We start from the raw sequence: 27,244 nt of genomic DNA, 5'->3' as shown, positions 1-27,244 counted from the left end.
AGACCCTGAGCCTGGGATTTGGTAAAGAATGGAAGGAATCTTCCTTCGTCCCTCAGCTTCCTGAGAACCGCTTAAAATTTAAAACCAGTTGATAATTAGAGCTTTCTGCCTTACAAGAACAGTAATTGAACCCAGAATTACCCAGAGAATGTATACGTGGCAGCGATGTAAATGAAATTTTCATAATAAAGCTGCCGGTTATCCTGGAAATCATTCATGTTGCAGATGAGCTCAGAGGAGCCTGCCCCTTTAACAGTCAGAGTGATAAAAGGTGGCAGGGTGGGTTCGTCCCAGGCATAGTCCAGGGAAGTCATGGGCTTCACTTCGGTCCGGAGCCTGGGTTCAGCGACGCCATGCTGAGTAAAGACAACCGGGACCTAGAATAAGGGCAGAGGGGATAAAGAGGACGTCCATTCAGAGTGCTGCTGTTGGCAAGTGATTCAGGGCCTCCCAGGCTGAAGTTCCAGAGCCTTCCCAAATGAATCCTACACAGGGCATAACCACATGTGAGGCTCATCAGCTGGCCTCTTCAAAGGCCTTTCTAATCATCTTCAAAATTGCAAAAAGACCACCAATTAAGGGGCACAGGCCACGGCCTGGTGGGTAAAAGGTTTAGAGCAGCTCTGCCACGCCAAATACCTAGAGGAAGCAATCCTGTCCGATCAATGGCAGCTGGTCTACCCTCGACCCCCTGGGATATGCTTTGAATAGAGAAAGGAATAAAAATTTTGGAATTTGGCTATGGAAAATCACATATTATAAGACACTGCTGGAGTTCCCGTCGTGGCGCAGTGGTTAACGAATCCGACTAGGAACCATGAGGTTACGGGTTCGATCCCTGGCCTTGCTCAGTGGGTTAAGGATCCGGCATTGCCGTGAGCTGTGGTGTAGGTCGCAGACGGGCTCGGATCCCATGTTGCTGTGGCTCTGGCGTAGGCCGGTGGCTGCAGCTCCGATTCGACCCCTAGCCTGGGAACCTCCATATGCCTCGGGAGCGGCCCAAAGAAATAGCAAACAGACCAAAAAAAAAAAAAAAAAAAAAAAAGACACTGCTATTCAAAGGCACAATTTAAAATAGAATCTAATGATTTCCATATTGGATTTACTTGAAAGATTATACAAAACTCACTGTAACTAAGCAACAGTAGAAATGCCCATTCTACTGGCCTTTGTCAATTTGATTCTGAGTCCTCTGTTTACATGGAATGTCTCTGGAGGGCACTGTGCCAACCAATCAATCTAGTCAAAATACGTTTTGGGAGCTGAGAAGTCACATCTGGACAAGGCTGCCCAGCAATCAAAATCACTGGCAGAAACCACCTCCCAGTAGCAAGGATTTCTAAGATTCCCACACAGCTTCTTTTAAACCTGTGTTAACAACGTACTATTCCCTTATTATCTTAAGGGCAGTACCTACTCCACTTTCCCACGTGTGAGACAGCCCAACTGGCTCTCAACCTCCCTTGATACCTTAGAAAAGTTGTCAATTCGGAAAGGTGGGGGTAACTGATCTGTATCACTAAATGAGATTCTATAAGTAGCTCCTCGCAGAGTAATTTCCACGCGCAGGAAGAAGCATTTTCCCAGAGTATCTCTGCAGAAAAAGGAAATAAAAGAGGTTGCAAAAAATGGAGGGAACAAGTTTCGGTTCACTTTCCTCCCATATGTCTCTCACTCACCACTGTGTCTTTGACCACATTAGACAAGTAGAAATTGACAGTATAATCACATAGTAAAAAACAATTCATTCAAGCAAAAAGGATTCATTCTGAACAGTGCGTCATAACTGTGTGAGATCTACACATATTACCCAGTGGGTTTGTTTTAGGCCATTGTGTCAGTGCAGCAAATGAGTCAATATGGGGTGAACTACGTAAAAGTTGATATTAGACTATTTTTGACCTAGAAAAGAGGAATTTTATATAGTTTAAACTAATACATTGATGTTACTGATAAACATGGATGGTTCTGTAGGATGAGGGAAGGTGAGGAAGAATCCTGTAGAATGGAGATCAGTAATGTGATCATAACGTGTGTGTGTGTGTGTGTGTGTGTGTGTGTGTGTGTGTGTGAGAAATATAAACACTGTTTTAGGTCACTATCATTAAACTAGCCATTTTTGCTGTTCCCTTACAATAGTGTTCTCCATGGAGGATTAACCATAGGCATAAACGATTAAATTTTGCTCCCAAATATGTTGAAAAAACACTGATTTCAGAGTCTTTACCTTCGAAAGCATTTGAGGAAAGAAATTAAAGAGGAGAGAAAGAAGCAGAAAGGCATCCCATGTTCATGGATTAGAAGACTTCACGTTGTCCAGATGTCAATGCCACTAAAGTGGATCCACAGATCTAACACAACCCCTATCGAAATTCCGAGGGTTTTTTTTTCCCAATTAATAGAAAATTCATCCTAAAACTCAGATGGAATCTCATGGGATTTCAAATGGCCAAAATAGTCTTGAAAAAGAGAAAAGATGGTGGTCTCACACTGCCTAATGTCAAAGCTTATTATAAAACTACTGTAATCAAAACAGTGTGATATCAGCATAACAACATAATATAGATGAATAGAATACAAAGCCCAGAAATAAACTCTCACATATAAGGTCAAATAATTTTTCCCCAAAATCATTCCACAGGGAAAGGAAAGTCTTTTCAAGAAACTGTATTGGGACAACTGAATATCCACAAAAAAAGAATGGACTTGGACCCTTACCTCACACTACGTACAAATATTAACTCAAAGTGGATTAAAGACCTACAGTAAGAGCTAAAACTATAAAATTCTAAGAAGAAAACATGGGGGGAAACTTCATGACATTGGATTTTGCAATGATTTTTTGGATATGACACCAAAAGCATAAGCAACAAAAGTTAAAAGAGATAACTTGGACTACACCAAAATTTAAAACTATACACACAATATGGCATTGCTGTGGCTGTGGTGTAGGCTGGCAGCAACAGTTCCATTTCGACCCCTAGCCTGGGAACCTCCAGAGGCCACAGGAAGCAGCCCTAGAAAAGGCAAAAAGACAAATAAAATAAAATAAAATAAAATAACAAGTGTTGGTGAGGATGTAGAGAAACTCGAACTGCGGTATGCTATTGGCAGGAATGAAAAATGGTGCAGGCACTACAGAAAGTAATATAACAGGAGTTCCCTTTGTGGCACAGTGGTTAATGAATCCAGCTAGGAACCATGAGGTTGTGGGTTCGATCCCTGGCCTTGCTCAGTGGGTTAAGGATCCGGCGTTGCCGTGAGCTCTGGTGTAGGTCGCAGACGCAGCTCGGATCCCATGTTGCTGTGGCTCTGGCGTAGGCCGGCGGCTATAGCTCCAATTCGACCCCTAGCCTGGGAACCTCCATATGTCGCGGGAGCAGCCCAAGAAAATAGCAAAAATACAAAAAAAAAAAAAAAAAGAAAGAAAGTAATGTAACACTTACTCAAAGAATTAAAATGCCCACATGATCCAACAATTCTACTTCTGAATATATACCAAAAAGAACTGCAAGCAGGGACTCAAAGAAATATCTGCACGTTCATATACACGGCAGCACTATTCCTAACATCCAAGAGGTAGAAGCAACCCAAATGTCCATCAGTGGATGAACGGATAAGAAAAATGTGCTACATACATGGAATGTACTATTCAGCCTTAAAAAGGAATGACGTATTGACACATGGACGAACCCTGAGGACATTATGCTAAGTGAATAAGCCAGTCACAAAATTATTATTATTGGATGGTTTCACTTCTCTGAGGGAGTTCGTCAAATTCATAGAGAAGGGAGAAGGGTGGTTGCCAGGGGTCAGAGAAAGGGAAAACGAGGAGTTGTTTAGTGGGTGTAGTTTCAGTTTGGAAAGATGAATGTATTTAACACTAGTGAAGTTAAAAATGGTTAAGATGGCAAATTTTATGCTATATGCCTGAGGACCACAGAACAACTTCTAGGTCTTTATGTCACCTTTCTCACATGGTATGTGTATTTTACCACAATTTTTTAAAGTCTAATATATTTTTTTAAAAAATCGCTGGAGTTCCCGTCGTGGCGCAGTGGAAACGAATCCGACTAGGAACTATGAGGTTGCGGGTTCTATCCCTGGCCTCGCTCACTGGGTCAAGGATCTGGCATTGCCCTGAGTTGTGGTGTAGGTCACAGACTCGGCTCAGATCCTGCACTGCTGTGGCTGTGGTGTAGGCCAGCAGCTGTAGCTCCATTCGACCCCTAGTCTGGGAACCTCCCTATGCTGTAGGCACGGCACTAAAAAGCAAAAAAAAAAAAAAAAAAAAAAAAAAAAAAAAGTGGGGGAAAAACTGTAATTGTAATGTATACATGTAAGGATAACCTGACCCCCTTGCTGTACAGTGGGAAAATAAAAAAAAAAAAAAAAAAAAAATAATTGGATGAAAGCAGAGAGAAGAGCATCATCTTGTGCTAGTTGAGGTTGAATTTTGTCAGATTTTCTTAACAAGAACCTGAGGGTCACTGGGTTAGGCAAAGGCCAGGTGATTTACTGAAATGGTATCAAATAAGAGAAGAGTTTGTACAGTGTGCAAGAAAAGACAAATATATTTATAGGAAATTCCCACTGTGACACAGTGGAAACGAACCCGACTAGTATCCATCAGGGTCAGGATCGATCCCTGGCCTCGCTCAGTGGCTCAGTGGGTTAAGGATCCGGCGTTGCCATGAGCTGGGGTGCAGGTTGCAGACCTGGCTCGGATGTGGCGTTGCTGTGGCTGTGGCGTAGGCTGGTGGCTGTAGCTCGGATTAGACCCCTAGCCTGGGAACCTCCATATGCTGCAGATGCGGCAATCATGAGCTCAATGCTACCCCCTGAACACGTGACCTCAGATAAGAGCACGTGCACAACGGTCGAAACTGTCAATGTTCCATCTAACTCATTCCAGCCAAATGTTCACCATGTTTACCTGGTCTTTGTAGTTTTAAGAAAGATGTTTATCTGAGCCAGAAATAAATGTGCCCATTTCATGAAGAAGTAGTCTTATTATTTGCTGACAGCTTTATAACTATTTGAAACGTATTTGGTATTTACAGCTTCCTACTTACATCACTGCGCCTCAAATGTACCGTTTTGACTAAATATAATCTCTGAACTTACCTCATGTTGATATGGAAGGAATTATTCTTGTTGACTTCAAAGCCTCCAGACCAAATACAGTTGGGAACGTCCATCAGTCTGACACACAACAGCTGATCGTAGTCATTCCGAGGCCAGTGGAACACCACGCTGGAACCAGGAAGGGTGGAAATGTAACCTTCCGGATTGGCTGTTCCCTGAAACACACAGGACCACTGGCCTTGGTCAACGAGTCAAGACAGAAACTGTTTATTGAGTATCCATTTCACTCTAAGCCTTGCCTTCTACCAGGAGCTATTTAGGGTACCAAAGGCACAAAATGCTTATTCACGTCAAAAGACTTAGTGTTGATGGGGAGATAAGCCGGGGCATTAAACTCATTGTGCTGTTAAGTAAGTACTAGTCATTCTTCAAAAGCAAACAGCTTAGGAGTTCCCGTTGTGGCACAGTGGTTAACGAATCCGACTAGGAACCATGAGGTTGTGGGTTCAATCCCTGGCCTTGCTCAGTGGGTTAAGGATCCGGCATTGCCGTGAGCTGTGGTGTAGGTCACAGACGCGGCCCGGATCCAGCATTGCTGTGGCTGTGGCATAGGCTGGTGGCTACAGCTCTGATTAGACCCTTAGCCTGGGAACCTCCATATGCCATTGGAAGCGACCCTAGAAAAGGCAAAAAGACAAAAAAAAAAAAAAAAAAAAAAAGGCAAACAGCTTACCTGTCCCCTGGCAAATTCCCTCTGTGCAAATGCAAGCTTGTGAGACGATTTATTGTCTAGCAGGTAACGGGGGGCAAAGATGACCATACAGGTGTCAATATATCGACCTCGGCCTTTCTTGACATCAATCCCTACAAATAACAAGAACCAGTTCCATGAATTAGTCAGAAGGAAAAAAATTTGTTGCCTAAAATAATTAAATAGGCTTCACGATTACTTCGTTTCTCTGCGAAAACAATCACGGCACCCAGAGAAGCTGCCAAGCCTTCTAAGAATGGAGTAAAAACAGAATTACCCTCAAATTATTATTCTTTATTCCCATTTAAGGGCTTAAAAAAATCTCTATGGCAACATCAATATCCCCATAATTGCTAGTTTCTTCAGAAAGTGTGTAAAACCACAACAGCCACTAAAACACATAGGTGTTCAGTTGGATTTCCATTTCCGAAGCTGACTACTAAGACAGTTTGCTACATTTCTGCTTATCTATGGGACATGAAATTTCCTCCTAGAGAACTTGCCCCTTTTACAGAATATACTAGAAATTTCTTATTACTTAACTGGATTCTGCGACTTCCCTGAACTCAGTGGACTCTTCTAGTAATTTCTTTAAGCCCACTGTCCAAGAATTCAGCTCAAACATAACAGTAAATACTATAGAATTTATTCCTTCATAAAATAAGTGCTTTTAGCACCTACTAGGTACTGAAATCAAAAATAGCAAACGAAATGCATACCAAGAAGAGAAAGTCATAAAAAATCAAAAGGAAATCTCAAAACATCAGGTCCCAAGAAAGAAAAAGAAAATAGCATTGAATTATTTTAGAAACTCTGATAACAACTTTTAAAAATATGAAACTCAGTGGATGAATCATTCATTCATTCAGACAATGAATATAACAGCTATATTCATTAGTACTGGGCTGAGTTCTGGTTATACAATGATAAAAACATTATGGTAGAAATAATAATATTTATTGAACTCTTAATCCAAAGGCTCAACATTTAATTCTAATAACAACCTTATGAGTTGTTATGTATTTTCATTCCTTCATGTTTGCAGATGAGGAAACTAAGGCGGGAAAAGCTAGGTACTTTGCCCTAGGTCACGCAGCCAGTAGGTGGCATCGCTGGCTTCAAACACAGGCAGCCTTCCTGGAGAGTCCTTGCTCATATGGTGATGGGACAAATACAAGGACTGTACTCAGCAGTCAAGTATCAAAGGACCATAAAAAGAGAAGAGACTTTAGGATGTGACAACTAGGTGTCCTGGATATCCCAATGCAATTCCAATGATAAATACTCCACTCTGTTAACTCCTTAATTCACTTCCACTGGTGTTTACTTAAGTCTCAAAAACAGTTGAAAGCCTGAGCAAAACACAAAAACAAAATCACTGAAACTCTGCAATTAAGAAATACTAAGAGATAGTGGAACAGGGCGATGCATCCTGTCCCTTTTCTATGCCATACAGAAAGGCATTAATGGTCAATCAACTTTTTTTTTTTTGTCTTTCTAGGGCCGCGCCTGTGGCATATGGAGGTTCCCAGGCTAGGGGTCTAATCAGAACTGTAGCCGCCGGCCTACACCACAGCCACAGCAACACCAGATCCGAGCTGCGTCTGCAACCTACACCACAGCTCACGGCAATGCCAGATTCTTAACCCACTGAGAGAGGCCAGGGATGGAACCCGCAATCTCATGGTTCCTAGCTGGATTTGTTTCTGCTGCACCACAACGGGAACTCTGAAATCAACATTATCATAGCTAGCCAATCTCAACTCATCAAAATCTACCTATAAAAGATGTATTTGATATTATTAAAAGAGGCTACACTATCAAGACTGAATTTGGGGGGGGGACTGATTTTTTTTTATTTACCTTTTCATCTAGGCTTGTCCTGGTAAATCCCTAAGAAATGAAAAGCTGATAAAATCAAAATGCACAAAATCCCTCCTTTTGGAGGTACATGCAAGGTTAACTGGCAAAGCCCTGCTGGCTTTTCCACTTAGGACTGTGCTTTAAACTTTCCTGGTAGGGAGCTAGTTATCCAACCAATCCTTCAAAAATATTCATATAAAGAGATTCCACAAATTCCCTTGATAATAAATGCCAAGATCTCCTGATCCTTAGGAGTCATAAAATTCCGTCTTAGCCCAGCCTCTCTATTCCTTTCTTTGGTGTAAAAACAAAATTGGAATCTCTGCCTAGTCCCTAAAAGTAATAATCTTTAATGAATGCGTGCCCACTGCATATTTCCACTGGACAGTTCAATCTGCAAGAATTCTGTGCGGTGCCTTAGTGCCAGCTGCTTTCAAAGGCCTAGACACCATTTTCCCTCCAATTGTCCCAACTACAGCTTTCAGCTGACCTGGAGTAGCACCTGGCTTTGAAAACTCTAACATGACAAGACACCCCAGCAGAAAGCCAAACTAAACGTGAGGTGACCTGTGCCTATTCAAAGGGTGGAGCAAACAAATGTGAGAAAAAGCAAAGCAAAGGATCCTCAGTTGGAGGATCGGATGGAGTTTATATTTCTTCTCTTAACATCTTAATGTTAGCTGTGAAAAACAAACAAACAACAACAAAAAACCACAGCTTTGCTGTCAAGCGAGAATGCATGCAAATTCGTGTCTAAAACAAAAAGCACAAAGGGCAAACTATATTTGGAAGAGACTCTTACTAATAAACCTTCAAACTCTTAAACATATCCCTGCCTCCACAGGATTCAAGGTCAACAGCTAAAGGACACCATCTCAAATTTTCTGTCTCTAACATGACTCTTTACGTCTACACTGTCCAAAAGAGCAACTACCAGTTATACATGACCACTTCTATTCACTGAGACGAAATAAAGTGAAAAATTCAATTCCTCTGTCACACTCACCACACTTCTCAGGCATGTACTCTCGAGTGCTTAGCAGCCGCATGTGGCCAGCGCCTCCGTACTGGACAGTACAAACCAGCATCTCCATCGGTGCAGAGAGGCCAATGGATGGTTGCTCAACATCCAGTGCTAAGCAGTGCCCTGAGATCCTTGGAAATTACATACTAAAGGAAGGAGGCACGGCTACCATTTTAAACCTGAGATATGTTTATCAAATTGGTCTTAATCCTTCAGGAAATCTTTGGAGTGCCCCAGGTGGTCACGCCGTCTAGAGGCCCGGCAGCCTCCCCTTCCCTCGCCACCCCGCACCTCCTCAGGCGAAGCCAGCTTAAAGGCTTCTAATTACTCTAACCACCAAGGGCGTTTTACATTTTTGGCCTCAAATGTGGACACCCCAATCATGTCCTACTTCTAACCCAGACTTCTCCTTTATCTCCGGATAAGCCACTTAACCTCTCTGCTTCAGTTTCAAGGAGAACAATGCTTCTTACCCTCTTAGGGGTTGCCAGTTTCAACAAATGCATGGGAAATGCTTGGAGGATGAAAAGCATTCTAAGAGTTCCTATTATTCCCACCAAAAACAAGGATTCAAGCCAAACTGGTACTTCCCTGCACAGGTGAGCCTTAAATTAAACAGAGCCCCAGACCTCAGAAGGGCAGTGTTTAGGTGGCTCTTCAGATTCCTAGGAGAATAGATCTGTGTTGATATCAATCTAGCATTTGGAGAACAGACACCTGACCCAGTGCCAAATGAGAAAATCAGCACTTGCAGCGAGGCCCAAATGTATGGCCAGCTTATCCCTCCATGCCTGAAGTCATCGGCCAATGGTTTCAATTCTCCCGCTGCCCCAAATATAACCCACCAATGTTATAGATCAGCCCTGGGCGGTTTCCTTGCTGGATGACTCTCAAAGCTCGGACACCACTCCCACCATCCAGCGAGAAGCCCTGACACCAGCCCGGCATGCCTTCAGGATGAATCCCCCTTCCGATTCTCATCGTGCAGCTGTGGGGCAGAAAAGCAAAGATGTAGACATTCATCCGTACACAAAGCTTATCGACCTGCCCGAATCGGGAATCAGTAATCAGTGCCGTGGCTACCACCCCAAAGCAGAACTCTGCACTGACTCTTCCTCCCTCTCTGTGATCCCCAAACACGGAGAGGCAATTAATCAGCGGTCAAAACTCTCAGAGATGGCCTCACTGAACAACGTGTGAAACACACTAAGATCTACAACTAGACACTTTAGGAGAAATATTGACTCTATGAGCCTAAAACATGAGGAAAATGGTACTGTGTCTATCACTCCTCTGAAAAACAAAGATTAAAAGCAAACTGATCCTTTCCTGACTCAGGGTGTTTCAAGGGTTCGTGAAATACTCTGAACATCCAAGAAAAGTATGTACAGAAGATACAGCTAATGACAATTTCCTTCAAAGGCTGGGGGTTTAATGGCAAAGCACCATGTCACTGGCCAGTGTCCTGCTACGGATCCGGGAAACATTACGTTCTAAACGCGTGTTCCGGCTCCGCCACTAACAGGCACTGTAACCGTGGGCAGGTAACTCTGAGCCTCAGTTTCCTCATCTCAAAACACAACAAGATTTCCTGTGTTGCCAAATCCATTAGGATGACAGGAGAATCCAATAAGACGGTCCATGTGGAAATGCTTTGGGAACTGTGAATTCTCTGGATAAAACAGTTTCGAATGTCAAGTCTTAGATCTAAAACTGTCAAAATCCTTTAAGGAAAGAGTGAGACTGGGCTTGCTGAGCATATCAAGCGGCTGTTGTATTTCCTACCTGGCCAGCACCCTGGCCAATTCTCTCTTGACTCCAGCACCAATCTGGAGTCCAGCCCTCCCTAGTAGACACGCACCTGCATACACTAGCGTGTAATGCTCCCTAGTCCCTCTGCCGTTTACAGTGTATTTTACAGATAATGGCATTTTAGCAGTATCAGGTATGCCTACATATTTTTGGATGAAGGCTGTAAAAAGCAGAGTGTCAAAACCAAGAACAAACAAGAATTAACGCCCTGCCATATGTTACAAAGGACAGGTCCTCTAAGCCTCACAATCGTTGCTTTTCCCTGCCTTTAAACATGCAATGAGTGCTCTGAGACCTTGAAATGGCACATTTTCTTTCAACCCCCCCAAAAAGAGATGGATTTCAAAACCTTACACAAACGCCCTGGATTGGATGAATGGGGTGGAGGCTTTACCAAAGGGCCAGCCCATCTCCCTCTGGTGCCAGCTCCTCTGCCTGCACCGGGCGCTTCCAGGGGAAGAGAAACCGTGCAGATGGGGAGAACGCACAGGTCTCTCTCCACTGGCAGAGTTATGAATAGCACTACTTCCACACATGGAAAATAAAACTGGTTTTCATTAGAAACCAACTGAATGGTTTATTTTCAATATCAAATAACACAGAAATTAGATCCGAAGAAATCCCATTAAGTCACGGTCCTATTCTCCTGCCAAGTCGGGATTGTTATCTACGGCATATTTCTACTTACACGGGGATACTATAGCCTCTGCTAATTTCTCCCTTCCCGAGGAGCTTATTTCCCCTTCCCATAAAAAACTGTACTCACAGGTTTGGCTGCTCTTTGTCAGCGTAGCAGAATAAGAGAGGGCTCAGGCTCCGAGCCAGCTCATGTTCCTCAAACTGGCCTGCGGCATCTGTCTTTGCATTGTCCTGTCTGAAGATCAGTGGGAGCCCTTTAGGAAGGAGGGGAAAAGTTTATATCAATCCCACCCAGCATATGCAAGGTAGATATAAATACTGAAAGGAAAAAAAAATCACCAAGAGGGAAAGATGATGAAAATTGAATGTATTTAGTGGGCTCGGTCATTGTCCAAAAGGACAGTCTTGACCATGATTAAGCACTTCTTAGGGAAGCAGGAAAATTTCGGCAGCTTATACGGTTGAGGTCATCTGTTTGCATTGGCTCCATTTAGTTAGCTGAGCGAATAAATCTGAATTCCCACGACCGCCTCCGAAGGCCGACTTGAGCAGCCTCTGTACGTACCTGTTTTGTTAATCAACCAATACGGAGCAGAAATGAAGATCTTTAAAGATCCTTCTGCTCGACACACAATCCGGATGGTGAGGTTCAGCTGCCGCCGGTTGACGTCATAGAGTCTCATTCTTACCATGTAGTTTTGGGTTCCAGGTGGAATGAGCAATTCTTTACAGAGTGGGAAGTTCTCCAGAGACACCCCTAAAGAAGATAAAAGCTATTGTCTTTCTGATCGTCAAAACAGCCCACAGCCAAATTAAACTGGATTCCTTCTGGAAAAACACTAACTCTGTATTCAACCAGCAGAAATCTCATTAGAATGGCCATCTTCCTTTAGCTGGGATGAGAATAAATATGAAGCAAACCAGATGGTCTAGAAGTCACACCAGGGAAGCTGGACTGCATAATAATTAGAAGAATGAAAGTACCAAGGAGTTATCAAGTACAGCTCTGATTATTAAGAGTTTACTATACATCAGGCCCTCAGCTGGGCATCTGAACCCAGTAAAGACAAGTATAGGCTAAGAGTTAGCGTTCTGCAGCCTCACTGCCTGGCCTCAAACTCCGAGTCTGTCCTTACAGCTGCGGGATGTACGGCAGCTACTTAGCCTCCCTGTGTCTCATCTGCCAAACGCGGATGACAACAGTACCTACGTCGTGGGCTTCTTATTAAAAATTACGATCCACGTAAAGCACGAGTGTGAAGTTGAGGAGCGCCTTGTCGGTGCACAGTGATGGGATGGGGGGACTTCTCCACCTCCACGGGGGCTCAATAAATAGTTGTTGAAGAAATATTTAAAGGTCAGAGCAAAGACTTATTTTCTTTAAAACAGACCACTAGCATTGGCCTATTTTTCTTTTCTAAATTAGGCTCATATTCGAAAATGTAAGCTTATCACCATGGGACACAATGCTGAGGTTCAGTGAGTTTCAGGTTCCTCATCAGTAAAACGGGGATGACGGCTATCTCTCTCCCTGAAACATCCATTGTTATGAAGATCAAATGAGATGATGCAGTGAAAAGGTACATATCTAAGGCCTTATGTCTTTTAACAGCCTTAAAGAAACATACTTCCTGTCCCAAATCCAGAAGTTTCCTGTTGCTATAAGTGCTATCAATATACTGACAATGACTCTCTGTCTGGACTTCACTCCTCCCTACAAATGAAAATTACTTGGTGCATTCACTATTCCAAGCCTCAACGTCCCCATCCATAAAATGGGACACATAACTACTGCATAAGAATTACATAAGCTCACGTGTGTGAAAGTATCTGACATACTGCATGGAACACAGCACGAGCTGAGCAAACATTTCCCCCTTTCCTGAAAAGAGGAGAGACAGATGATTTTGTTCATTCCACACCTGGTAAAAAGCATGGTCTGAAAAGACAAAATGACTTCCTTTAGTCACACACCAAGTGAGCAACATAAGAAAAAAGGCTGTGTTGAGTGCTTACTCTGTAAATCTTTTGATTTTGTTCAATTTTTTTTGTTTGTTTTGATGATTTTCTATATTAGTTTTGCTCCTTTGAGCTGGCTTATTGAGATACGACATGTGCTGCAATTTCTCCAAAATTTGCCAGATAGTCACGAAATAGCCACGGACACTTTCACAGAATTATTGCAAATAACAGGCTAAGTCCTTACCCAGTTCAATGTTCTGAGACGTATCAGCTGTGTGGAGAGCCACCTCCTTGCCAGGTTTCAGTGTCCCGTTAATTGGCATTCCTTTAACATAAAAATCAAGTTCACAAGGCAGCAAGTTGCAGATGACCACCGTTGGCAGGAGATAGATGGTATGCCCAGGCTGTCTGAAAATCTGTTTCGCGCTGTCAGAAAAGATGTTGGAGGGCATGTAATCCGGGTAATTCTCTTTCTTTATGGCCACACAAAACCTAGGATGACAAAATGGTGTAAACACATCAGCCTGAATGAAGAGCTTGAATGGTCTCCGTGGCTGAGTATGAGCAATAACATTCAAATGGTACAATAATTTAGTAAGATACTGGCAATTTTCAATCCAAACACATTTACTACGGCATAATCAAATCACAAAAAAGTACAGATTTTAAACGTTCACTTTGATGGATATTGGAAATTATATTCACCTCTATAACCACCACACCAAACCAATTAGAGAATATTTCTCTTACTCAAAGTTTCCTTGAATCCCTTTTCAATCATATTCTCTCCCATCATGCAAGCAACTACTTTCTAATATTTCTCTTTATATCTTAGTTGTGCCTGTTTTCGAACTGCATATAATGGACATGATATAGTATGTACTATTCTTTGTGTCTGGGGTTTTTTTGCAAAACATTAAGTTTCAACAAGATTCAGCCATATGTTATATCATCAGTATTTCATTCATATGCCAATGAGTGAATATACCATTTTTTAAAAATTCATTATCATGTTGATAACCAACTGGGTTGTATCTCCGGATCCATTTAGTGAGAATGGAAATCCCAACACACTACTTCCAATCCATGACCTTGGTGATAACCATCTTCCCACTTAATTATTAGGTCTTCTTTAATAGCTCTCAGCACAGTTTTGTAATTTCTAGGATATAAGACCAGTACCTCATTCTTTAGACTGATTCCTGATTAAAATTTGTTGATGCTATTGTAAATGGTATTTTTAAAATAACATTTTCCAATTGTTCATGGCTAGAATACAAGCATATAGTTGATTTTTATGAGCTGGTCTTGAATCTTGATAAATATATTAGGTCTCATGTCTTTTTTTTTTTTTTTTTTTTTTTTTTTTTGCATTTATGGAGATACCCGATCCTTTTTCTCTTTAGTCTATTAATATGGTCGATTTAAAACTTTTATCAATGTTTAAATGTTGAGCTAATCTTACATTACCGGATAAAGCTCACTTATTCTCTATACTCTTCTATAAGATAAGCGAATGCTTATCTTGGCTATAAAGGGAACTAAAGCTGATCATCTCTAACCCAAGTAAGTATAAAGTCTAAGTTTTTTCTAACCTTGTGTGGAGTAACACATCACTAACACTCTTCAGGAGGGGCAAAGAGGAGTCTAAAGGATAAGATAATTTTGTCAAAGTCCCCAAGAAAAGCCTCTACTCAGTACATGAATCCTCACCAGAATTCCTTTGAAATCCGTCATTTGAAAAACTCCCAGCCCTGGGATTTCGTTTCCCAATTAGGAAAGGGAACTGGTCCTGCTTTCTTCTTCCCTCCCTGCATGTCTTCTCATCCTGATGCAGTCAGACACATTTCCAACCATAGGTGTGTGAGTAGTGGGTTTGCTGGTTGTTTCTCCCATAAATATCAGATGATAAGCAACGACCCTTGAGTTGCTGGTTAATCCTTGAGTTCTTATGAACACAACACAAGAACTTAAGGAAAAGGAACTTAAGGGTTTTTCACAGAGAACTCTATCTAGTCACTTATGATGGAACATGATGGAGGATAAAGTGAGGAAAAACAATGTGTGTGTGTGTGTGTGTGTGTGTATGTGTGTGTGTGTGTGTGTGTGTGTGTGAGAGAGAGAGAGAGAGAGAGAGACTGGGTCACTTTGCGGTACAGTAGAAACTGACAGAACACTAAACCAGTTATAATGGAAAAAGTAAAAATCATTAAAAGAGTTTAAAAAAAAAAGAACTTAAGGGTTTTAAATAAGCATAACTGAATCATTAAGAGTTCTTACAGAAAGAATGAAGAACAAAAAAAGGCAAAATTTACAAGCCATTCCTGCACCAGGCATACCTGAAGAAGCGGCTTTTCTCCGTGTCCATGGAGTGGCACTCTCGCTTGCTGCTACTGACCTCGGCAGTCTTCACGACATTGGTCCAGTGAATGGGAGCCTTGCAGAAAAACACCCCCAATCCTTTGGGCCGGGCCTGCAGCCGCCAAGAGGTGAGGTGCAGCGGCACCGCAAACGAATCGCCGGGCATGATGGCAGGAAGCACCACGGGCTCTGCCACAGAAACACGGGTCAGCACTGCCAGGCACGGTGGCCCACCCCAAAGCCCATCTCAGGAGAAAAGGAGGAGAAGGTAGGACGTACTGTCTGGAGCTGATGGGCTGTCCAGTCTCAGTTCCATTGGTGTCTCAAGTCTGTTCTTCACAATGAGGGCCGAGCGGACAGTGATCACTTTCCGAGCGCTGCCTTCCATGGTCACCGCGAAGACCACCCGGACAGGAGGGAGGGAAGAGAACTGGCAGAGAGAGAGAGAACGAGAAAGGGCGTAGTTGTGCTTTTAACAATATGCAGATTACAACAATATTGATAAGAAGGTCTATATCTAAAGTGTCTTGGAGTTCCCATCGAGGCTCAGCAGTTAATGAATCCGACTAGTACCTAGGAGGATGTGGCTTTGATCCTGGCCTCGCTCAGGGGGTTCAGCATCTGGCATTGCCTTTGTGAGCTGTGTGTAGGCTGCAGACACAGCTCGGATCTGGTGTTGCTGTGGCTGTGGTGTAGGCCGGCGGCTACAGCTCTGATTCAACCCCGAGCCTGGGAATCTCCATATGCCACGGGTGCAGCTCTTAAAAAATAAAAAAAAAGATATGGTGTCTTATTATTAATATAGCTCTTCTGTGAAATGAGCCATTAAACCTAAAACCACTCAGCTTCAATGGGAGTAAATAGCTTCTAAATACAGACTATTAGAACAACCAACTAGACAGGTGTTTGTATTGGTATGCCTTTCACAGAAAAAAAAAATGTTTTTTTCTAAATGTCACACAATTTACTCAATTTGCCTATACTCTATATATTGACAAGCTTCCCCCCCCCAAAAAAAACCATTTATATTTCAAAGAACTTTAAAAACAAACTTCTTCACAATAATCTTCTAAGTTCCATTCAATAATCATTCTTTTTATGAACCAGACATCCACACTGAGAAACTCAAGATAATGGAGGGAAACAACTTCTGTGTTGGGTGGAGCTACCGCTTCCTTCTTCCATATGGTCCTTCACACGTTCAACACACACTTTGTGCTGCTACTATGTGCCAGGCATTTTTTCAGTACAAAGTCCCACATACGTATACCGAAGAGACAGTGTCTGGAAATATTATTTCTTTTTCTTTCTTTCTTTCTTTCTTTCTTTTTGTCTTTTTTTTTTTTTTTTTTTTTTGTCTTTTTGCCTTTTCTAGGGCCGCTTCCGCGGCATATGGAGGTTCCCAGGCTAGGGGTCTCATCGGAGCTATAGCCACCGGCCTACACCAGAGCCACAGCAACGCAGGATCCGAGCTGCATCTGTGACCTACACCACAGCTCACGGCAATGCTAGATCCTTAACCCACTGAGCAAGGCCAGGGATTGAACCCGTAACGGATATTAGTCGGGTTTGTCACCACTGAGCCACAAAGGGAACTCCTTCTAGTATGTTTTTAGAGGGACAAGAACCATCACCAAAGCTTCCACTGACCCAGCCAAGTACACTCGGGAGGAGCTAAGGCCCAAGAACAATTATTTACAATCCAATCTCGTTGCCTCCCAGCTTATCTGAAATGTCACATTTTAAAACTTACTATGTGGGGGGAGGACAACTTGTAAGAAAAAACAAATCTGAAAACAGCTTTCTAATGTCATCTTGTGGTGATATTTCAAAAGTCAAATGGCGGGGGGGGGGATCTTAGTATTTTTCATTCTCATTTACGTTCATGACCCTTGAACTAAAACCTGTAAGAGATGAACACCCCTACAAAGGTTGGAAAGAAAAGGAGATCTTGGATCAAAACTTTTGCCTTTTCTCTCCTTCCCTGTAGTATTCAGCCTCACACGGCAAGTTAGGTGAGCTTCTTGTAAAAGGAAGGTCATCATTACTAGAAAAGGAAGAGACCAGGTCCAGTCCTAGGGTCCAGGGAGCCTCCAGAACTATCTGTGCATATGTGGTTCGGGCACAGTGTGCACACCCAATAAACACAGCGACGCAGGAGAAGCATACTCACATAAACCTGCGGATGAATAATATTTGTTCTGCTGCCTGGGCTGCCAATCTAAAAGATTCCAAAAGCCAGAGAGTCAGTACAGACCTAAGAGGACAGGCATCGTTAAATTCAATGACAGTGTACTTTGCTTGAAAAGGTGGTGTTTATAAACACTCTTGGGTAAAGTGTGGTCTACTATGAAGAGAAAACACCTTGGAAGATATGAGAAAAGCAATATTCATTTTACAACCATTCAATACATAGAAAATCTCTCCGGAAAGCATCAATACTATAGAAAGGTATCTCTGGGGAGAATTAGCCCTTTTATTATTGGGCATGAACTTAGGCAGAAAAGTAATCTTGAAAGAAAGAAAGTGTCTTTTTCTGAGAAACTGGGGGCACAAGAGAGGCACGGTGCAAAGAACACTGTTCTCTGGGAATATTTTTAACGAAGCCAGCAAGCCTGAGGAAAGCTACAACCTCGAGGCCCGTCTGCGCTGTCCTAGTCATCACTGGCTACGCAGAGATGAGCGCAGTTCCCCCAGGAAGGACGGCGGAATCTGGCTGCGATGCCAGCCTCCACCTGCACATTCTGGTCACGGATGCTGCCTGCTAGCATGGCCCAGGCTGGCCCTCCACCCCTAGAACACAGGCTGGGGTAAAACCAGGACAAGGGCCTGTGAGAGGATGCAAGGCCAGTCAATAACCCACAGTGGACATCTGTCTTTAGGCCAGGGAGGAGGATCTGGAGACACAGAGCTAGAAAGACCAAGGAGCAGCATTATAAGCCCTGTCAGGGAGACAGTACATAAAGGAAATATAATGATACGTCAAATGAAGCCAATATATGCTGGGCAAACGCTTAATCTGCCGGCTGGCACAGGTGAGTATCAAATGGACTGGCACAGGTGGGGTAGTAAGTGTTAATGCCAATTTAGATCTGGTTTTTCTACTAAAAATCAGCATTCTCTGGCTCATCTACATAGTGACAGCCAGTGCCTGTGACTGGCCCCAAATAATCTTAGGTACTCTTCCTAGTGCTGGGAGAAATAACAAGAAAATTTCGCCAGAGCACAGCTATTACAGGCCCATCTGACTGCCTGGATTTAAGGGGGTGTGGCCAGGGCACAAGTGCCAGCAAACACCTTTCCCACTGCCACGCACCGTGGAGGAAGAGGAGTTCTTATCCGGCGCAGCGTATCGGAAGAAAGTCCCAACTTTATCCACAGACACGGGGCTCACTTGCTCCCAGCCATTTACTCGCACTTGCAGCTGATGAATCCGGAGGTCATGGGTGTGCCTGGCGGGCAGAAGGGGGGGCGGGGGAGACATTAAGCACAATCCTATCAAGGAAAGAGAAGTACAAACAAGGCCTGAAACAGGATTTACTACATAATGATGTAAAAACCAAGGCGGCTAAGCCTTTTCGCAATGACCTAATGCGAGGGAAATCAAGAGAATGCTTTAACTGGGTCTTATACTTTGCAAGATTGACAAAGCCTGAGCAGGAGTGGCACTGCCCTTCCTCATACAACCCTGCGGATCTGTGAACTAGCTCAGGTCTTACCCCAACGACCTCTACCTCAACCTTTATAAAATGATGACACCAGGGAAAAGCATTTCAGTGGGGTGGTAACGATGCTGTACTAGCAATTTAATCATGTAACCACACTCTTGGAAATGCTTAAAATGACATTTGCTCCTGGGTTCTTTTGTGGAACCTCCTGCTTCTCTGAGAACCACAGTCACTGGGCTTCCGTCCTACAGAAAGTTAATGAGACACGGAGCCCTCGGAGTTGCAGGGCTGAAGCGCTTGGCTGAAACCGCAGGGGAAGGCAGCGGGCAGAACAGAACAGGAGGAACGGGAGGAAATTGCACATTTACTTCTATTTTAGATGTTGTCTAATTCAAGCCAGAAGCCTGAAATGGGGAACTCAATTTGAGGCTGACAGGAAGGGAAGTGGGGAGGGAGGCAGGAAGCGGGGTACCGTGTGCCAAAGGAAGGGGCGGGGGAAAGAGCCAGAAGAAGGCACTTATTTTGACGAATTCAAGCAGAACAGGGCGACCTGAAATGGGTTAAAACATAGAAACTAAAACAGAAAGGACAAAAGGGCCAAACCCCTTCTGATACCACAGAAGCAGTGCTTATTAAGACATAATTAGCTTCCCCAGGAATTTGGTGGAACAGAAAAATGCTCAGCACTCATCCCCGGAAATTCTACTGTGGCTTCCAGGTACACGTGCCCAGCAGAGAGGGTTTTTTTTTTTTTCCTAAACCATTTTTTCCCTGAAAATCACTGGAGGCCCACGAGTTCAGAACTCCTGCCACCAGGGAAGGACGCACGCCAGTGCAGGGTGTATGTAGAAGGAAGATGTGTCTGATTTGGGAGCAGGTCTGCCCACCAAGAATTAAAGCACCGTGAACGCCTATGACACAGAGGGCTGAAGCCAGTCTCTTTAATTTCAGATCATGAGGCTCAAATGCTAAAATCTCAGCCTATTCACTATCCACTGGACAGCCCTTCCACTTAAAAATGTCTGCAAATAAAAGAACATTTTATTGCACATTTTATGACCTCTCGGTAACCAGACACGATGTCCTGGCACAATTACCCCTGTCCTTTGGCTGGCTGTTTTAAGAGTGGATCAGTTAGCCGTCTCCCTAGATGAGTTCTCCTTATCCTCCTTAATATCTGACCACCACGGGCTCTGTTTCCTGAAACCAGCTGCTTGCTAAAAGGGCTGTGTGGCACATGGGTATCTTAAAATCGAAATCAACGTGCCTCGATTGACCTTTTGGGAATACCATGTCACCGCCACACGGTGACAACCAGGCTAGGATACAATGAACCGGAGTGTTATGACTGGTCTGTGCTTCAACCAAACTGTAATGGAACACACTGGGTACCATCTCAGTGTCAAATAAAGGGATGATTCTCGGAAAGAAATGCATTTTCCAAGACAGCAAGACCGTTAGGATCTTGTTTTAAAGGAAAGACTTGTTTTCTACACGCCTTTTAAAAACAACACATTAACAACATCATGAACAAAGGAAAGAGAAAAGGCAAGACGCTAGCTAGGGACCATTACGCCTATTACGTCTACGTTTTCTCCTCGAGGCTTGGGCTGGACCATGCTTTACCTGTGTCTCAGCTTTCCCCTTGCTTCAAATTCAAAGGGAATCTCTTCACCCGTGAGGACTTCCCGCCACTCGCTAACATTGTGAGCATCGTCCAGAAGTGTTCCGTCCCCTTCTGGAACCATCCCTGGACTTCCGCTGTGAGACAGTGCAGCCCTGGAACCAAATCAGATGATACAAGCTGGTCCCTCTTTCTTTCCGCCTCTCTCTCACCCAGGGCTTGGAGCTGGAAGCAGAAACCCTCCCAGAAGGCAGTTCACGGCAGAAAGGCTGCACAACCTGGGACCAAAGATGAGGACGGAAGAGGCCAGCCACTCGCGTTATCCGCACGATCCGTCACAACGTACTGGAAATTTCAGAACCAGCCAAGGCTGTCACTGCATAGGCGCTAGCCTCCAACAGCGGAGTCTGGTACACAGGGGGCTGTGTAAACTAAGTTAGGACTTTAACAATAGTAGTTAAGGACTACCTGGAATTTAAGAGACCTGCATGATTTTTAAAAAACAAAAATGTCTCCTCCAGAGCATGACTGTACTTGGTGGAGGCAAAAGAAATACAGTCTCAAATCCGTTGATTCTGTTACTCATTTCCTACACTCCGTTACCTAAACTGGAAAGATCAGCCTGCATTTGGAAAATGGAGCCAAAGTCTAAACAGGCAGGAAGTTGTTAGAAGGCGTCCTCACTTGGCTTAGGTAAACTCTCATGTGTTCTCCCAACTCCACCCAGTTCCATCTGGACTGAGGTCTATTTTCAGTTTGGAAGATAATACGTGTGTGTGTGTGTGTGTGTGTGTGTGTGTGTGTGTGTGTGTGTGTGTGTTAGAGGTGGGTATGAGGTGTTTTCAAAGCGGTTTTGGAAGAAAACTGGGCAAAACATTTGGTTTCATAACCATATACAAATTCTTTTAAAAGGGAATGGACAACATATTCTTACATATGTGTATAAACTCAATCACTTTGCTGTACACCTGAAACTAACACTGTAAATCAATTATACTTCAATTAAAAATAAATTTTAAAAGGGGGGGAGGGGCGGAATGGGGACCAAGGAGAAATGACGGAATGACTTGGGCCTCCCATCCTTAATTTGCTGGCTTTTGCTTTAAAGACAAGGGATACCAGGATCAAGATCACTACTTGGATTTTCGTACTCGGGACCTACTTCTCTGAAGACAGATTCTACAGAGAACCAGAACCTCCATCATACATCTCAGCAAGACAGTGAAGTTACCGATGCAAAGCGTTCAATCCCAAGAGACTCAGAAGAGCCTGCCGTGCTCTGCTGGCCTGGTACACAGGCGCCAGGGGTGGCAGCGATGGCTCAAGGTGACTGATGAAGTGTTCCTTACCTGGTGGGCGTGGTGGTCAGGGTGGCAAACCACAAAGTGCAGCCGGTGTGATTCCTCAGGGCAAAAGGCACGAACGGCTGCCGGCGTTTGGGTGCTTTCATCTCTGCTGTGAGCAAAGAGAAGGCCATCAGCAGGCGCCTCGACCTGTGCAGCAGAGACCCTCCCCACCCCTGGAGACAGCGCCCCCAAACCGCCTCGTGCCAAGGGGCTGAAGGTGGAGAGAAAAGGGCAGGAACTAGCGCAGGTGTGTTGTCAGGACAAGTGGGCCGTCTCCACGTCCCCCGCTCCTGCTACGAGAGACGCAGTCCCCAGGCAGCTGGCTGTGACGTGTGACGACTCCCACCCCACGGCCTCCCCCAACCCTAAGGACCTTGTCTTAGAGGGCGTCAGGCCTACCATGGCTGGCACCAAGAAGGACAGAGGAGTGGATCCCCACGACTGCCGGGAAACAAACCCTAGATCGATAACCTGCACTCAGCAAGACACATGCTGGTTTCAACTCCGTCCAGAGCACCTGTACTTCAAGGATGCCTCCCTTTAAATGAGCTACACTTGAGTCATTTAACACATTCTAACAAAAACGTGCTTTCCTAGGCTTTTATATGAATGGTTGTAGGTTTTCCTTCCTGGAAGATCAGAAATACACTGTCCCAAAGCTTTTTAAGGGGACTTTTTAGGTTTTTTTTCTTCTTTTCTAACACAGACATCACCACCGGCTGCAAGGAGGCGGGTGCCGTGGGGACGACAAAAGGAGCACAGACACGATTTCCCTCACCAAAGAGCTTCTCGTCAGGGAAGCTGGAAAGACACACTGATCAATACGAGACTCTAAGGAATCGAAGTCTAGGGAGAGTCTGACCTGACTGTGCAACTGTAAGCAATCAGAGTGTGGAGGGACTGGGGGCCTCCAAGCACCCGGGCTGCTAGGGACCTGCCGCGCTCCGATGTGGGAGAGAGCGCTGGGAGCACAGAGCTCCCGGCTCCCACCAGGACCACACAGAGAGGGAGGTGGCAGCGCGCACCACAAAGGCAGCAGCCACCCAGGGCCGGGAGCCTCCTGGCACACCTGCTCGCACCACATGCCCCACCAACAGAAAGGTGTCATCCTCTGTGTCCAGCCTTAAAGCACAAAGACAGCCTGAGAAAGACCGGGACCCAAACAGTCTGCAGCTGCGGAGAAAATGACATCTAGAGGTGACCGCAACTGCCAGCTGAGAGCACTCTGGCACGATTCCACTCAGTTCCAGGACCACATGCTTCCTGCCAGCAAAAGCAGGAAGGCAAGCTGCCCCAGAGCCGCCTCTCACGTACGGCACGGGCAACGTCTTAAGTCGGTGTCACGCCTTTTAAAAAGTAATCCGCCTTTTGTCTTCCCTTTGTAGCTCCTTAAGTTGTCAGAAGTTGGTGCACTGGACATGGCACAACAAGGCGTTTCAGGTTAAGGCAAGTTCTGTTTTGATGAGGACAACGGCTCAGGGCGTCTACACCTGCTCCTCCTCCGAGTCTCCAGTGTGTTCCCACAGTTTCATGATTAGCTTTTAGAAATGCCCCAGATGTGTCTACAGGTAATAACCTCTGCCTAGAATAGGCCCGTTTCTCATCCCCATGGCCTCACTTAGTTCCTAAGGTTTTCATTTAAAAAAAAAAAAAAAGAGTTCACCAAGTTGAAAATTAAGGAGTAGCTGTGAGGCTGCTGACAAGAGCAGAGGGGGAGGAGAGAGTTTAAGAGCTGTCTGCAGGGTAAACAGTACTCACTGTGGCACCTTGAAAGGCACCTCCCTCTCCCTGAGAGAGCGGCTTTATTACAGTAGAAAAAGGACCCCGGAGGAAAAGAAGCCAGATGTGCTTTCATATCCCACTGTGAGCCAGACTCTAAGTTTCCATTTACAAATTAGATTTAAGAAGAACAGGTGGCAAATGGCTTTGATCAGGCTGTAACACAGACTAGAGTGCTAGGGGTCTGTACAAAGACAGTGCCGGTAGATTGCTCTGCATTTAAACGGCCCGGGGCAGGCACGCTGCTAGGGTCCTGGAGCTGCTTGTGCTAATTACACACAGCAGCAGGGACTTCGGCAGCCCACCTCTTAGGGAAGAACACATGGAGGGCTCACAAATCCAAAGTCAACACCCGGTGACAGGTCCGACATCTTCCACGCTAGGGTCCAAGTCAACGGCGTACGTGCCTTGGGCACAGCAGCAGAGAACGAAATTCTCAAGTCCGCCCGAGAGAACAGTATTCCCTGGTGGCCTCAGGAAACCTCCTCTAGTGACCAGACCTAAGCGATTCACAGGCCCAAAGAACCCAAAGCACCTCACGTTCAGGTTCAGCTTAAAAGGCTCCAGCCGAGGCAGTGTCTCACCCTGTGGACCCGCTCGCCAGGGTCGTCTGGCCGTTGTCATAAACAGGGTGGGTTTTCGTGCTAAGCAGCTCAGTCCATCAGAAAGGACCTCGTTTGTAAATCGCAAGAAATGGATTGAAGTCCCAGGGCTGCTACTAACTAGTCACGTGAGTGAAGGCAAAGTACTCAGTCTCTCCCAGCCTCTGCCCCCATTAGCTAACCAGGAGTAATGGCTGCTTAGCCCCCAAGATTAAATAACAGATACAGAAAAGCTTAGAAGCAGAAATCCATGACTAAGCCAGGAATCAGTCATGGGTTTTGTGAGCCCTCCCCACAAACATCCATCCTGGTATAAGACCTTCCCACAAAAACCCAGAATAGCGTCCCCACGTAGGAATACCCCCCCTTCTAAATGCCTAGTTAAGGAAGCTCAAGAGGCCTTTTTCACAAAATATATCATGACCCAGGACCTGGTGGTGTGAGCCCAGGACAAACACGAATCATTCAGATTAAATTGCACTCCTTGAAGTTTGTGATGTTTTTCTCTCCTGTTTTACTTACCGGACAAATGCTCAAGGAACCGTAAAGGGTCAGAGGTAGAAACACAGACCGTTCTCTCTTCTACCTCCCAAGAATCGCAATTCATTTCCAAAGAAATTCAGATTTGTGTCTAAGCAATTATTTACTGAAAAAATTCTTCTTAGCTCTGTTCCTGATCATTACAGCTCCTATTCTGCAGTTCTCCCATGGCACAGAGGGTTAAAGATCCGGCATTGTGACTACAGTGCCTTGGGTCACGGCTGTGGCATGGGTTCGATCCCTGGCCCGGGAATTTCCACATGCTGTGGACGCAGCCAAAAAAAAAAAAAAAGGAGAACTATTCACTGCGTAGTCTATGGACAAAGGTGTGCAGCACTGCTTGATGGACAATGGCTTTCTTCCGTTTTCAATCTGAGACATCCCCTCTAACTGACAACGGATGTTTCTGCATCACACACGATGGAGTTGATTCCATTTCCGCTAGACTTAAAGCAGCGGAGGAGACAGAATAAGACTCTGCACATCGCTTCCTTCTGATATAAGACGCCACGTTGTCCATTAGTTGGAAGTGATCTTTCCTGCTACTCCAGCAAAGCCGTTCTCAAAACTGGGTGGATCCCCACTGAACTCCCGTATTCACAGAAAATCGATGTACAAGGCAGTTCTTAAAACAGGAAAATAAAGCAAGCCCTCGCTTGGCTGTACTGTACCTCTAGCATAGATCTGGTGCTCTAGGTTAGTCAGACTGGCTGTACTCCTAGTTCTAAGGTAGACAAGGGGGAGGCCTGGTAGACAGGAGAGACAAAGTTAGAGGGGAGCATAAATACAGTGAAAAAGAAGACTCATCTCCAAAACATAGCACAAATAGAGCACATTACAAAAACAGCGAGCAGCACGCAATTAGAGGATCATCCCTGCAGTGGTTCCCAAGAGCTAAGGAGGTCGTGGATGCGGTGAGCGAGACAGTTTTCGTGCTGGCTTTCACGGCAGAGGCTGTGTCCACAGACCACATGCCCCTTCTTCTCAATCAGGGAAAGAAAACATACTCACACTCACTCGGCCAGAATGACCAGCCTTTGGAGGACTGTTAACCTAAAGCATGTATGTTCTTACATGGCACGGAGACGCCACCAAGAACAGTCAGTACAGAGGTTAGTGGAAGCTGCTCCGTTCCAACGGGAAGAGGCAGTAGCACAATGCTAATCCCTGACGGGTCTCAAAAACTTCAGGGAAAGAGTCAGTCTGTGTTCCAAGCTGAAACAATCTCTAAGGCGTTACCTCATGGTATTACTTCTATTACAAAATTAAACAAGGACATTTTCAGAATATTTAGTTTTGGTATTTCCATAAAATGTCCCTGAATACAAAACAAATGAACTGAGGAAGGTGTCACTGCAGGTTTATCTGCAGAGTCTCAGCCCTTACTGAATAAAGCCAACAATTTTGCCAAAAATGAGGCCATTATTTTCTTTCCCCAGTTAAAGACACAGTGAAAAATCAGTAGCTTCCTTAGGTTGACTTTCATAGTAAGAACCTCTATTTCATTTAAAAGGAAAAAAAAAAAAAAGAAGCTCTGTTTCAAGGGCTCATTTTGAAGCTAGTCAATAGGAATAAAAGGCACACATCTGAGGGAGATGTGACTAAATATTCTCGAATAAAGGCTGAAGGTTTGTGATCAGTTCAACAAGATTTAAACCTATTGACTTTCAAAACAAATATTTTAGTAGGCCTAGTAAGAGGCTATATTATATATATATAATCTGCTATTCCACAGTCCAGAAATTCTCAATCAGAGGTTTAGAAATTTAGGTATATTTGCTTATGCCTAATTAAAAAGACCTGTTACACCTTTGTAAGCCGAAGGAACCATAAAAATATGTAGGTAAATAAAAATCCAGCTTTAATTTAGCACATGCATTTAACATAGATAAGGTAGCTTAACCATAATATATTAATACAGTTATTTCTTAACTATAAATAAAGAGCAGACTTTAAAATAAACGGGGAGGAGAGCAGTGGGAGAGGGACAAAAGAAAAGCCTTTCATCAGAACCCTGAAGATGAGGCCTTCCTAGTGTTTGCACAGAGCCTGGATTTAAGATCCCTCTGCATGAATACAATTTTCAGAAACACACTCTCTAGGATGCATTACATAATACACAGATTGTTTAGAGTCTTCTGGGGAGACTGTGTCACATTCTCTCGACACACATATTGGGGAGGTT

General features: G+C 44.3%; 1 protein-coding gene across 13 annotated transcripts in view; it reads right to left on the bottom strand.

The window, feature by feature from the left end:
• VPS13D (vacuolar protein sorting 13 homolog D) overlaps positions 1 to 27,244 on the bottom strand; it is a 257,392-nt gene that overhangs the window by 134,933 nt on the left and 95,215 nt on the right. For 8 of the 13 annotated variants that reach the window (XR_002344909.1, XR_002344911.1, XR_002344907.1 and 5 more), the window contains 15 exons: positions 25,731 to 25,805; positions 22,142 to 22,247; positions 20,795 to 20,947; positions 18,817 to 18,952; positions 17,674 to 17,721; positions 15,780 to 15,930; positions 15,479 to 15,689; positions 13,384 to 13,631; positions 11,743 to 11,934; positions 11,305 to 11,431; positions 9,572 to 9,714; positions 5,822 to 5,952; positions 5,128 to 5,303; positions 1,471 to 1,594; positions 142 to 377 (listed from right to left, as the gene is read on the bottom strand). Coding sequence is in view for 7 of the 13 variants with exons in the window: in XM_021095374.1 (XP_020951033.1) it covers positions 142 to 377; positions 1,471 to 1,594; positions 5,128 to 5,303; positions 5,822 to 5,952; positions 9,572 to 9,714; positions 11,305 to 11,431; positions 11,743 to 11,934; positions 13,384 to 13,631; positions 15,479 to 15,689; positions 15,780 to 15,930; positions 17,674 to 17,721; positions 18,817 to 18,952; positions 20,795 to 20,947; positions 22,142 to 22,247; positions 25,731 to 25,805 (2,257 nt within the window). In the remaining 6 variants the exon portion in view is untranslated. The remainder of the gene's footprint in view (positions 1 to 141; positions 378 to 1,470; positions 1,595 to 5,127; positions 5,304 to 5,821; positions 5,953 to 9,571; positions 9,715 to 11,304; positions 11,432 to 11,742; positions 11,935 to 13,383; positions 13,632 to 15,478; positions 15,690 to 15,779; positions 15,931 to 17,673; positions 17,722 to 18,816; positions 18,953 to 20,794; positions 20,948 to 22,141; positions 22,248 to 25,730; positions 25,806 to 27,244) is intronic. The other 5 variants (XR_002344910.1, XR_002344908.1, XM_021095378.1 and 2 more) reach the window with 3 other exon arrangements.

Source organism: Sus scrofa, chromosome 6, assembly GCF_000003025.6.
Source record: "Sus scrofa isolate TJ Tabasco breed Duroc chromosome 6, Sscrofa11.1, whole genome shotgun sequence".
Taxonomy (NCBI): Eukaryota; Metazoa; Chordata; class Mammalia; order Artiodactyla; family Suidae; genus Sus; species Sus scrofa.
The sequence above is the reverse complement of the archived record's forward strand: the minus strand, read 5'-3'. Positions and strand labels throughout refer to the sequence as shown.